At 37.5% G+C, this 13,907-nt stretch overlaps 1 protein-coding gene across 6 annotated transcripts in view; it reads right to left on the minus strand.

Moving 5' to 3' along the window:
• dscam (DS cell adhesion molecule) overlaps nt 1-13,907 on the minus strand; it is a 445,521-nt gene that overhangs the window by 349,422 nt on the left and 82,192 nt on the right. For all 6 annotated transcript variants that reach the window (XR_010004224.1, XM_008107492.2, XM_008107491.2 and 3 more), the window contains exons 2-3: nt 9,382-9,699; nt 4,493-4,639 (exon numbers count right to left, since the gene is read on the minus strand). Coding sequence is in view for 5 of the 6 variants with exons in the window: in XM_008107492.2 (XP_008105699.1) it covers nt 4,493-4,639; nt 9,382-9,699 (465 nt within the window). In the remaining variant the exon portion in view is untranslated. The remainder of the gene's footprint in view (nt 1-4,492; nt 4,640-9,381; nt 9,700-13,907) is intronic.

The raw sequence follows: 13,907 nt of genomic DNA on the forward strand, positions 1-13,907 counted from the left end.
TGCATACCTTTGGTATAAGAAAATAAAAACAGAGAAAATTTTCGGGAACCATTTTATAAGGTCAGCACTAATTAAAATATAGGACAGACATAAGAAGAGACTTTACCCAAAAACTCCCCTCTAGATTTTGCCATTGGAATCAGGGTAGAGAAGACTACTAGGATGGGAGAAGTGTCCCACCTATAAAGATATCCTGAAGAAGATTGATGGATCATTAGAGATGAGATCACAAGAAGAAATTAATTTAAAATTTAAAAATGTCTCATAGTTCCAATATAGGCAGTTAAGAGAATATTATAATAAAGACAAGCTCAATGATTTTATGGAAAAAGAAGTATTTTAGGATAAAATAATGACAACTGAAAAAAAGATAATTACAAAAATCTATGAGACAAAACAAGTCAAAGAATGTATGATCAAATGGGCGGCCAATATAGGGTGGCCGATCAAACTGAAAGAATGGGAAAATATATGGAATAACAAATTGAAGCAAATTTATTCAAATTAGTACAAAATGATGAATCAATGGTACATAGCCCCATAAAAGTTAGAAAAGTATCATAAAAATGTACAGAGTAATTGTTGGAAGTGTAAAAAACAGGAGGGGACCTTTTTCCACACACATACGAAAAGGCGAAGAAATTTGGGCAGAAAATTCACAAAACATACCAGATATTTTTAAATATTAAAATACAAATGAAATCTGAGTACTTTCTACTAGAAATAATTTATTTGAAAATTGATCCAAATAACAAAATACTCTTGAACTACTTAGTAACGGCGGTGAGAATAATATGAAATTGGAGACAAGAAGAAACATCCACCATAGACCATTGGCTAATTAAAATAATGGAAGTAAGGAATTTGGACAGACTGACATACCTACTAACAAAATACCAAGGATTACCAAAGAAGACGACAGACTGGCAACCCTTACTAGAATATATGAAAAGAGAAAATAAAACTTGAATATTATAAAAGCATATAAAAGAATGTACTATCAGTCAAAGAAATAAAATATTATGCTAGTGAAGCAAACAAAGAGATAAGCACAATTGACAGAAGAAAGACTTTATCTGGCAAGGAAGAGGATTGGAAGGACACAAAGAAGATATAATCACTATTTGTTTTTCTTTTTCTTACTTTTTTCCCTCCCCCTTTTCTCCTCCTGGTTTTGTTTCATCTTCTTATTCCACCACCTTTTTTAAAAAAATACAATTTTCCCCAGTTTTTTCTTCTCAGTATGTTTCACTTTACTATTTTTAGCACTTGTTTGTTTAATCTTTTTCCGTTTCTTCAATATTTTATGATATTTTGGAAAAAACCTTAATAAAATTCTTATTAAAAATCAAAATGAGGAGAAGATATCAACCATCAGAAACCAAACAGGAATATTAAGAAGCTCACATCCCAAATCTAGTTAACATTCATCTTTTTCCATGGAATTCCATCTGATTAAGTGGTCCCTCATCACCTTTCATGGCAATGTGCTGCTTTACATATGCTAGTGAAGAACTTTTCTGTGGAATGATTCTACACCTCACTGGCAGTATATTGTGTTGTTTTTTGTCAGTACTAGCTGTGCCCGGCCACGAGTTGCTGTGGTGAAGTATGGTGGTATGGGAAACAAAGTATTGAGGAATTGGTGGTAGTTAAGGTAAAGGGTAAAGGTTTTCCCCTGACATTAAGTCCAGTCGTGTCTGACTCTGGGAGTTGATGCTCATCTCCACTTCTAAGCCGAAGAGCTGGCGTTGTCCGTAGACTCCTCCAAGGTCATGTGGCTGGCATGACTGCATGGAGCGCCGTTACCTTCCCACCGGAGCAGTACCTATTCATCTACTCCCATTTGCATGTTTTCGAACTTCTGGGTTGGCAGAAGCTGGGGCTAACAGTGAGGGCTCTCTCCGCTCCCCCAATTCAAACCTGTGGCCTTTCGGTCCAGAAGTTCAGCAGCTCAGCGCGTTAACACGCTGCGCAATCAGGGGATATTATTTCCTAAAGGTTGTGAATATACAATATTTATGATTTTTTTTTGTCTATTGGAGGCAAGTATGAATGCTGCAATTAGGGGAAATGATTAGCATGTAATGGCCTTGCAGCTTTAAAGCCTGGCTGTTTCCTCCGTGAGTGAATTTTTTGTTGGGAGGTGTTAGCTGGCCCTGATTGTTTCCTGGAATTCCCTTGTTTTCAGAGTGGTGTTGTTTGTGATATTTTATGTGCTTCTACTGTCTGTGGCCCTCAGAAAACAGAGGATTTGCCAGACTTTGGTGATGGGAATACTTTGTTGGGAGGTGTTAGCTGGCCCTGATTGCTTCCTGTGTGGAATTCCCCTGCTTTCAGAGTGTTGTTCTTTATTTAGTGTTCTGATTTTAGAGATTGTATTGTTCTGTTTTATTATACCACAGTAATTTTTATATATTCAGATTTAATGTTTTTGAATACTTGGAACCAGATTGTATTCATTTTCACAGTTCACAGCAATACAATAATAATAATAATAATAATAATAATGATGATGATGATGATGATGACGACGACTTTGGTAATACACACTGCTTCACTCCCTTTTCAGGTTCCTTTCTGGAAGAATCGTTTCTTGGGAGATGTTAGCTGGCCCTGATTGTTTCCTTTGTGGAATTTCCAATTTCCCTGCTTTCAGAGTGTTGTTCTTTATTTACTGTCCTGGTTTTAGAGATTATATTGTTCTGTATTATTCTATCACAGTAATTATTTCATATTACAGTAGAATCTCACTTATCCAACATTTGCTTATCCAATGTTCTGGATTATCCAACGCAGTCTGCCTTTTAGTACTCAATGTTTTGTAGTCAATGTTTTAAATTCATTGTGATATTTTGGTGGTAAATTTGTAAATACAGTATAGTAGAGTCTCACTTATCCAACATAAACGGGCCGGCAGAACGTTGCATAAGCGAATATGTTGGTTAATAAGGAGAGATTAAGAAAAAGCTTATTAAACATCAAAATAGGTTATGATTTTACAAATTAAGCACCAAAACATCATGTTATACAACAAATTTGACAGAAAAAGTAGTTCAATACGCAGTAATATTATGTTGTAATTACTGTATTTACAAAATTAGCACCAAAATATCACGTTATATTGAAAACATTGACTACAAAAATGTGTTGGATAATCCAGAACGTTGGATAAGTGAATGTTGAATAAGTGAGACTCTACTGTAATTACTACATAGCATGGAACTACTTTTTCTGTCAAATTAGTTGTATAACATGATGTTTTGGTGCTTAATTTGTATAATGATGACCTAATTGGATGTTTAATCAGCTTTTCCTGAATCCCTTCTTATTATCCAACATATTCACTTATCCAACGTTCTGCCAACCTGTTTATGTTGGATAAGTGAGACTCTACTGTATATTGATAATGTTATATTATCTGCTTAGAACTGGATTATATGAGGCTCCTTCTACACAGCTGGATAAAATGCACACTGAAGCAGATTATATGGCAGTGTGGAGTCAAGATAATCCAGTTCAAAGCAGATAATATAAGATTCTAAATGGGTTATATAGCTGCGTGGAAAGGCCTTGAGTCTACACTGCCATATAATCCAGTTAAAATCTGATAATATGTGGAAGAGGCCTAAAAGTGAGGCCTAACTGTGCCTGTCCCCTGGGCTGAGTAGGTTGCTAGGAGATCAAGTGGCCGGAACTTAGCCTTCAAACTGGCAGCAATTGGATAAAAACTATTATTCCTCTCCCTCTAATTAGGACTTTATTTTTCTTTTCTTTTTGTTGTATCAACCTAGAGCCGTGGATGATGGGTTGTGTTGTCAAATTTTGAGGTTGGGGGGCCTGTAGTTTTGTTGTTTTGTCCGCTGCCCTGATGCCATCACTCTTTTATATATAGAGATTCCAACAATGCAGTTGTAATTTATCACATGGGTCTTACCCATCCAACATAATCTGAGCTGGGAGGAAGGATCCCAGCTGAAAAGGAAAGAACTGCAATCATGTAGGCGTGATCATTCACACTCTTCCATTATTGTGGTATCATACAGAAGCCTTTCCCATGATGTTAGGCATATGTGTCAAGTGGATCACACAACCAGCTTATGTCACATTAAGCAGTCCAAATAATTCTTTCAAAGACCAGAGGAAACACCTTAATTTGAGCTAAATGAAGGAATTGTTTAAAATGGATTGTACACAATATTTTCTTTGTAAAAATAAATGTAAAGCAAAACAAAATGACTGAAATGTCTGCTAGAAACCAGTATTCCTTGACAAGCGTATAAGAAAACCTACTTAATAATAACAACAAATAGAATCCAAATGTGAAAAATACACCAAATCTCTTGGTATAGTTCATATCATCATACTCTTTATAGCTGTTAAATCACATAATGTAATCACCGTTGAAAATGCAGAAGATCTAGCTACTTTCAGCTCAAATGAACCATCAGATATAGAGGGTAAATCACTCTAGTGATCAAGGCAGGCCTACCTGAGACGAGTGAAACTGTGTCTTTCTCCCATGAGACAACAGTGATGTATGCCTCCACAGAGGAGGGGATAATGCACTTGAAGACCGCTACATTGCCTCTCATGGCTTTCTGGTCCTCCACGCGGACTGTATATGGTTCTCGTAAAACTAAAAAGAATCGAAAAATAAGGAGAGTCACAAAAAAGAACCTTCAGCAAAAGAACACATGAAATGCTATGCTGATTGGAAACACAAAGACTTTATTTTTGTTCACTTGAAGTAAGGAGGAAAATCAAAAGAAATAATTAGGCCTACAAGTACTTTCACTTTCAAGTTTCTTCCAGTCAAATTTGTCCAAGCCAAAAACCTGCCATAGAGTCAAACACTATTCGCTTGAAAGGGACCTTCCAAAAGTGTGTTCATTCAGAATGAAAACCCTGGCCCCTTCCAAACAGCTGAATTAAATCCCACATTATCTGTTTTATAGCAGATATCTGTTCATAGCAGATATTGTGGGATTTTTTTGCCTTGATATTCTGGATTATATGGCTGTGTGGAAGGGCCCCACTGCCCAGCCACACCAATCAAGGTTTGCTTACTACATAATTATGCAACTCTGAAACCATATTAACTGTCATGACTGCATCCTAGAGGATCCTGTTACTTCTGTAGGATGCAGCCATGCAGTCAAAGTGGTATAATTGTACCATGTGAAATATTCCTGCAAGTATTCTAAAGATGTTCAATGATAAGAGACTTCAGCATATGGCCCTGATGTTTTTTTAATTCCAGCTCCAGAAATCCCCTGTATGCTGGCTGGGGAATTTAATGAGTTGGATAACTTTACCAAGCTCTAGGAGCGTTCCCTCACTACTTCGCTGTTCACTTTTCGCGGATTCGCTGTTTTGCAGTTTTTCAATAAACTCTAAAAGACTATTATAAATCATAAAAAATTACAATTTACAGCCTAAGGAAGGGAGGAAGGAGAAGCCAAAGGGAGAGAAAAGGAGCCCAAGCAGCAACAGGAGGAGAAGGAAGTGATTTATCAACACATGATTGGTTGATAAAGACTTAAAATAGTGTATAACTACTAAAATAATGTATAAATATTAAAATAAATATATTGTCCCTACTTCACGGATTTTCACTTATTGCGGGTGGTCATGGAACCTAATCCCCACGATAAGTGAGGGAACACTGTATAACCTCTTTGTACTGTTGAAGGTTTTCATGGCTGGAATCACTGGGGTGTTGTGTGGTTTCCGGGCTGTATGGCCATGTTCTTACAGCATTTTCTCCTGACATTTTGCCTGCATCTGTGGCTGGCTTCTTCAGCCACAGGTGAAGATGCCAGGAAAAAATGCTGCTAGAACACAGCCATACAGCCCTGAAACCATGCAACACCCTATAGCCACTTTCATTTTTGAACGTATAGACCAGGGGTCCCCAAACTAAGGCCCGGGGGCCGGATGCGGCCCATCAAAGCCATTTATCCGGCCCCCACGGCACAAGGGCAGAAGGGGGTTGGACTAAATGACCCAAGGGTTCTCTTCTTCTCTTACAACCATTATTATTATTATTATTATTATTATTATTATTATTATTATTATTATTATTATCATTAAGGCTGGGTGGCCATCTGTCAGGGGTGCTTTGCTCGTGCTTTCAGTGCACAAAGGCAGAAGGGGATTGGTCTCAATGGCCCAAAGGGTCTCTTCCAACCCTCTTTTTTATTATTATTGCTGTTGTTGTTATTATTATTATTATTATTATTATTATTATTATTAACACTGAGGCTGCGTGGCCATCTGTCAGGGGTGCTTTGCTTGTGCTTTCGGTGCACAAAGACAGAAGGGGATTGGACTCAATGGCCTAAAGGGTCTCTTCCAACCCTCTTTTTATTATTATTGCTGTTGTTGTTGTTATTATTATTATTATTATTATTATTATTATTATTATTATTATTATTATTATTGCTCGGTGGCCAACTATAGTCCGGCCCAATGGACCGAAGGATTGTGAACTGGCCCCCTGTTTAAAAGGTTTGGGGATCCCTGATATAGACCATCTGCGATTTCAGATACCTATGATAATCCCCTTCCTGGCTTTTTCTCAGGGCACTATTGTTTGCATGCCCCATACTATCTAAACCAATGTTGGGAATACCATAGACTACAGAACCCTAGGTCCCTATCTACACTGATTTTTTTTAATGCAATTTCAAAGCAGTATTGAAGAAAGTAGCTTCACTGTGCTGATAATTACATAAGAAATTTGGAACCAGTTTGAAGCCCAGAAGATTACTCAAATCACAGAGCAGTAATGAGTATTCAGGACTTTCTTTAGTGAGCTTTCATGGGAGTCTGTTGTCTGGTTGCCACAGTTTGAAACTAGCTTTGAACTGCATTAAATGGTCAATGTAGATGGGTCCCTGGTTTAGTATATAATCTTCTCAATGCACTTCTACATACTTTAAAAAGAACTGTTTGAAAATGGGAAGTATGGCCAGTTTTTTCATACCAATGCCAAGAAGATGGAAGGCCCTCCCATTGCCCCAACTGCCACTACTCTGGCCTCAAGGGAAAAAGAGAAGAGGCAGTATTTGTGGCACTTAATCCCCCTACTCTGCATTATCCTTTTCTCTTAATATCTTAATTAGATTGTAAGCCTGGGGGCATGGTTTTGTTCTTTTACAGCAATGGTGCTATATACATAATTGATAATAGTACTAATAATGTCATGTGTTATACTACTGACATCAAGGAACATCTTGCTGGTATGCTAATATGTCCTGTCCTCTGTTGTGCAGTATGGCTTGTTGGGATGGAAAAGACCCTGAACAAAACACAATGCATCTACCGACAAGCTAATTAACTGGTGCATGTATTCCAGAATTCCAGAACAGTTATAAAGAACAGTTCTGATAACATCAGCAACACCAACGCAAAATCATTTTCACTGTAACATAGGCATCACCTCCTTCCCTTCCTCTTTTTCTTCCCAAGTCAACTTTATTTGGGTTCACAAAACAGATACATGTACTTCAGAGAGTAACAATAGTATAACATTGATTAAAATGTTGATTTAAATTTGTATAAGGCAGTGTTAGTCCATAATAAAACCCAGAATCCGTCTGAATAATGACATTGATAATTTGTTTAAAAAATTGCACTACACTAAAGGCATTCCATTGGTGGTGGTGGTGGTGGTGGTGGGGGGGGATTGTGACAGAAAAATACTTGTCTTCAAGAAAATGAGTTTTAGAAAATGGAATGCTATACCTGGCAGAGAACTTTCAAAGACCAGAGGGAAAATTAGAAGAAAATAAACTATAATGATATCCAAGTTATCATGTTTTTGGCAATATGAAAACTGGAGATGTTTGCAGTAACAGTGCTTATATGTAAGGATGGCTCCACTCCTAAGCACATTTAACAAGCAAGTCAAAAATGGTGGGGTTAGCACATGGATGCCACATTGAAGGAGAAGCAGAAGCTTGGATGGTTTCCTGCTTGTCACATGAATGTCCTACAAATGAGAAATACAGAAAATGGGGTCTTCTATCACGCTAGTCTTTTGCGTTGCCACTGTACACATCAATAAAGCATTCATTGAGGAAATTTTCTCTTCCTTTTCAGATCTTTGTGCATCACTTTTTCCTGAAGTATCCCGTGGCTCTTTCATACAGTATATAGTGTCATGGACTCTGTATCTGGTGTGTTCAAGGCACCAGAACACCTCCATGCCATGAGTTGACTTCCAAGGGTAATGAATGAAAACAGTGAAAACATTTGGGGCCCTGTGTGGGAAAGAGCCCGATAAGATGAACCAGCTCAGACTGGAAGACCTGGAGGCTGTACGGAGGAACTTTTGGGAATCGAGGTGGGGCTTTGGTGGGGGGAGGTATTGAACTGAGAACTTGCCCACATTTTCTTCATTCATAACATTGCAGTATAGTGTTTATTTATTTATTTACAGTATTTATATTCCGCCCTTCTCACCCCGAAGGGGACTTAGGGTGGATCACATTATATACATATAGGGCAAACATTCAATGCCCATATACACATAGAATCAAGACAGAGACAGACGCAGAGGCAATTTAACCTTCTCCTGAGGGGATGTTCGATTCTGGCCATGCGGGGAGCAGCTACTTCATCATCCGCTGTGATGGCACTTGCTCATTCCAACCTCGTAAATTAGTTAAATTTGCCTCCCCACTTTATAAGTGGTAACTTATTTCCTACTTGATAGATACAACTATCTTTCAGGTTGCTAGGTCAGCAATGAGCAGGGGCTATTTTTTATTTTTTAATTGACGGGTGCTCACCCCGCCACGGACTGGCCTCGAACTCATGACCTCATGGTCAGCGTGATTTATTGCAGCAGGCTGCTCACCAGCCTACGCCACAGACCAGCCCCCTAGCATTAAAAAAATGTTCAAGATTTCCTTGTAAGTGAAGTTAATTGCTTACAAAGTTCTTCAATCATCACATATAGTGTTGTGTTCCACTCTAATATGACAACATCCTTTGTAATCCTGAAGCTTATAGTTTGATGTGGCCCTAGAGAATCTCTCTGGCAGAGCATCTTAAATAACACCCTTCCCCACACAAAAATACTTACAAATTCCATATGATCGAATGATGGCAGTTGAAGTGAAATCATAGACCTATTATGTAGTGTGAAAAGGCCCATTCTTTTGCTTCACTTGTTCTACCACTGCAACACAATCCAATCTACAAGACTACTAGCCAGTCTTCAATCCCACCTACATTTCCATCAGATCCATCCAATGGAAAGTATGTGATTTCTGGATGGCAACTAAGCCCAGAGAGCAATGCTGCCTAGTACACTATAAGTGAAATATTAAATTAATATCAATAAGAGTACTGTTTGATTATACTCACCGGCCTTAATGTGAACATCCTGACTTCTGATTTTCCCTGAAGGATTTTCAGCTGTGCAATAGTATGTGTTATCATGGATTAAGTTATTAAAGCTTGAAGGAGGGAAAGGGAAAATTTGGAGAGTGCCATTAGGGTGGACGTGGCGGATCCCTGGAACATCGTAGATCTCCTCGCCCGTTGCTAGGTACCATCTGAGCGTCACAGGAGGGATCCCTGCGGCAGGGCAGGGCACCAGTGTCCCTGTGGTGCTAGCAAACACTACCTCTTGCAAAGATGCATTGACAAAATATAAGCTGGCATGTAGATCTTCACCAAAAACTGGAAGAAAAAAAAACAGAAATGAACACAATTAGCAAGGGAGGGAAGCAAACATAAGGCAATTGTCTTCTCACTTTTCCATTAACACTATTTTATAATACACTATTTTGTATTATAAACCATTTTCATTTTTAGATTGTAAACTGCAACTTAAAAAGGTAACTGAAAGAAACTGTAGAAGATGACAATTTCCTTGGTCAAGTGTCTCAGTCACATTCAATTTAATTAACTCAGACACCTTAGATTCCAAATCAGGGAGGTAAGGGGTTGGATAACTAGTGAGTCCTTCTCTTTTAGATAAAGCAAATTAAAGTACTTCCCACCATTGTCAGCAATTTTATTAAAGTGAAATACATCAGAATATATACACCTTCTTTTAAAACATTAGTAATTATGGCCTCAATCCAACATTGCTGGTAACTCTCTATGATATATAGTAGATCCGCAGGATTTCTGTCCCCACTTGTTTCACAATAATAAAGCTTAACCTGAATGACTGTATCCTTAATTATCCTGCTCAGATAAAGAAGGTTTTGGATAACAAGATATGGATTTTTGTGTGAAAAAAACCTGTGAGGTTTCATAAAGTCATATTACTGAAAAGGATGCCTTCAGCCATCTAGTCCAGGGATGTCAAACCCATTTTCATTGAGGGCCTTTCAAAGGGCTGTTGAATCTATGGACAGAAAATCCATGGATACAGAGGGCCAACTATATATATTTTTTACATAGTGGTTGCTGCTCTTTAGTTTTTACCCAGTTTGGGTCCCCAGATGTTATTGAATGAAAACTCCCATCACTTTTTATTATCCGCCATGCAGACTGAGGTTGGGGAAGGGTTAAAGGACATTTTAAAGTCAGGCATCATATCCACAAGCTTTGTATCTAAATTCAAACCGTACTATCGTGACTAAACTGAACAAAATGCAGCCTTCGAGATGTTACGATATCACAACTCCCATCAACTCTAGCCATGGTGTCTAATGATGAGGAATACAGGAGTTGCAGTCCAGTATCTGGAGGGCAACATGAAGGGCTAGATTTGGCTTGCAGGCCTTGAGTTTGACACATGTGATCTAGTCTAACCCCTTGCTAGACCAGTAATCTAGTTCTAATACTGAAACCAAATTGGTTCTAAGTGTATGAATTCAAAGTAGATCTTGACTACCCTTTTAGATAAGCTTTTATACATATAACAACAGCTCGACATGTACAGAAATGAAAGCAAGTGGACATCACAGAAAGGAAATGTTTCTTCATTCACACACACACCCATACACACATATCTATCTATAGATAAAAATAAATATATTTCTATGAGTTGGGTGTTACACAAATGCATTAGAGGAAGCAACTAATATAAGTTTTTCTAGAAAGCAATGTATATGAGAGAATTAAATTACTTCAATTCTGTGGAATATAATCATTTTACCTGGTATAAACATAATTCACAAGTTCAGACTTGGTAAAAAAGACTTTGTAGCCTTTGTAAAAGCATCCTTTGGGGGATCCACCAGTGCAGTTTAGAGTATGCACACCTTCAGCATAATCTACTTGTACCAAATGTCCAAGGTTGTTGTTGCCCCTGGTAGATTCATTTAGTAAATATATAATCATTATAATTTCCTATTCATAATTAATCAAGATTCTAATTTTAAAATGGCCTTTATCTATTACACATTAGAAGCAAAATATCATCTTGGCATATTCTCGTCTGAGGATAGAATTTGACCCTGAATTAAAACAACTTTTTGGAAAGCAAGGAGGAAATGTTTTACTCTTAGTGCCGGCCCTGAATTATAACAATGTTTTTGAAAGCTGGGGAAAATATTTTACTCTTATTGCCTTTGATGAAACCACGTAGGCATCAAATATTTATTTTGAAATGAAAAGACAAAAATCAAAGGCGAGTTCAGGGTAAGCAGGACATAACTGGATTTTGTTAATGATGTGAATAAAATAGAAGGGACATGAATTATTTACAGTTATTAGGTGATTCGTTGGGCATTCCTATGCAAGTCTACTAAAACATAAATCCTACTGAATTTGATGAAAGTTTCTACAAGATACGCACAAGACCTTAAACCATGGATCTTAAACCATGGATATGACTACACTATTACATTAGCTTACCTTTGGTCCCTGAATACCATAGAGTTGCACTGGAGGACCTAGATACTCCAACCATAGCAACTCTGTAGTAACTTCTAAAAAAAGCATACCATAGAATCACCTGGAAAAATTAGCAAAATACTAGAAATACCATATATCCCCAGGTGTGTGTAAGTGAAACTTAAAGTATAAATACTGCAGTTACAAGAGTCTTACTGTATATGTATTTATTTGTTTAATTTATAGCTTGCTTTGACCCTTATACAAGACACAAAACAGTTTACAATACAGATTAAAGCACAATATAACTAAAATCAATCACAATGTCAGAAAAGATTAAGGACAATTTAATATACAGTTTTAAAGTATATAACTGATGAAGAACATATTAAAAAGTACAGCATTCCTCCAAGTACAGCATTCCTCTCCATGGAAAAACACCACATTCTGCTGTGTTAGATGATTTCCTGATCTCCTGTTTTTATACTATCTTTTATTCCTGTGTTTTGATATATTTCATGCTCTAAGGGCCCTTCTACATAGGGCAGAAACCCGGTTATTTTAACCTGCTTTCTCCTGGATTTCTGTCCTCACATCCTTCCACAAACCCAGGCAAAATCAGTCATATAAAACCATAACATCAGCTAGCAGAACATCAATAAGCTGAAAGTAACATAAAGGATTTAGAACACAGAAATCCATTAAAAGTCTGCAAAATCAGGATGTCGGTGAAAAAAATGATAAAGTGTATTATATGGATTCAGTGAAAGGCAGCTAAAGCCAACAATCTTCATTGACCTTGATACCGAATCCAAATATATGGAGAGAGAAAACTCTTTAGGAACTCTCTTGTGCAAAATTCAAACATGAACATTCAAAAAAGAATCCATAAAAATACAGAAAATGCTGTTTCCTTTCAGAGACACTATAATGCAAGCATGAGGGACCTTACTATGCTAGTATCCATATATTTATTTCTCCCTGGGTGCCTCTACGTAGCTCTCATTAATGTTAATAGTCTTCACATGCATGTCAGGAAGAGCGAATAAACCACATAATGAACTTTAATAAGCACTCGTTTTCAGGTGACATTCATTACTAGGAAAATTTTGAGGCCAGAATATATCAATGTGATTATGAAATAGAGAGATTTTTAAAGCCATCAGACTCATTAGTGACAGCAACAGACACAGGTTTCTGCCTCAGAAAATGAGTGGGAGATATATCAGCAAATAAAATACTAAAGGCGAATTGCTTCTGAGATGTTCAGTTCATCCAATTCCAAACATCAGAATAACTCAACATTGCCCATAAAGACCTCTTACATGAATTTAAAATAGACCTTCATTCTATAGAGCCAAGACAGTTGTTTTCGAAAATGCCAGAGCCCAGACTTGAAAGAGAACCTGTGTGGTGTGGCTTGTTTTTCCTGCCATGGTGCAACCGTAACCAGCCAGTTACCCACCAGCCACTGGAAAAACATGAAAGGTTTATTTCAAAGCAACTTCTGCTAGGCAGACCTGAACCTTGCCATTGTCTTGTTAGGAAATGTAAAAAATTCAAAACAGACAATCATCAATATGTCCTTTTATTCTACCTACATCACCCTCTTACATCACCAACATTTGGTTGTGTCAGCTTGGAGTACAGTTCTGTGTTTTTTGTTAGTTTAAGTACTGCACACACTGAACATATTTCAGTATTGTTTGTATGTCTCTCCTCTTCATACTTGTGTATCGTAGCAATATTTTTGGGTTCAATTAGTGTTTTTGAGGTCTGGGTTTACTATATCACAGTTTATTTCATGTTTTGCAAATTGTGTATATGCAAAATACCAGCCTAATGCTTTCTCCACATCCCAAGGAAGATGGTTTGATAATGGGGTTGTTATACATGAGGTGTATCAGTCAGCCCACTAGAGTCAAAACTGTTTCAAAATCCCAAAACACCTATTTGGCCACAGGTGACAACAGGAAAAAGATCTCAGTTTAACCAGTCCAGCATTGACACTTTACTGGATACAGAATCAAGGGGGAAAATTTCCAGCTCCTCATTAGCATGGTGTGGCCCTCTGGTTACAAGCATAGTTGGCACTA

This window comes from Anolis carolinensis, chromosome 3, assembly GCF_035594765.1.
Source record: "Anolis carolinensis isolate JA03-04 chromosome 3, rAnoCar3.1.pri, whole genome shotgun sequence".
Taxonomy (NCBI): Eukaryota; Metazoa; Chordata; class Lepidosauria; order Squamata; family Dactyloidae; genus Anolis; species Anolis carolinensis.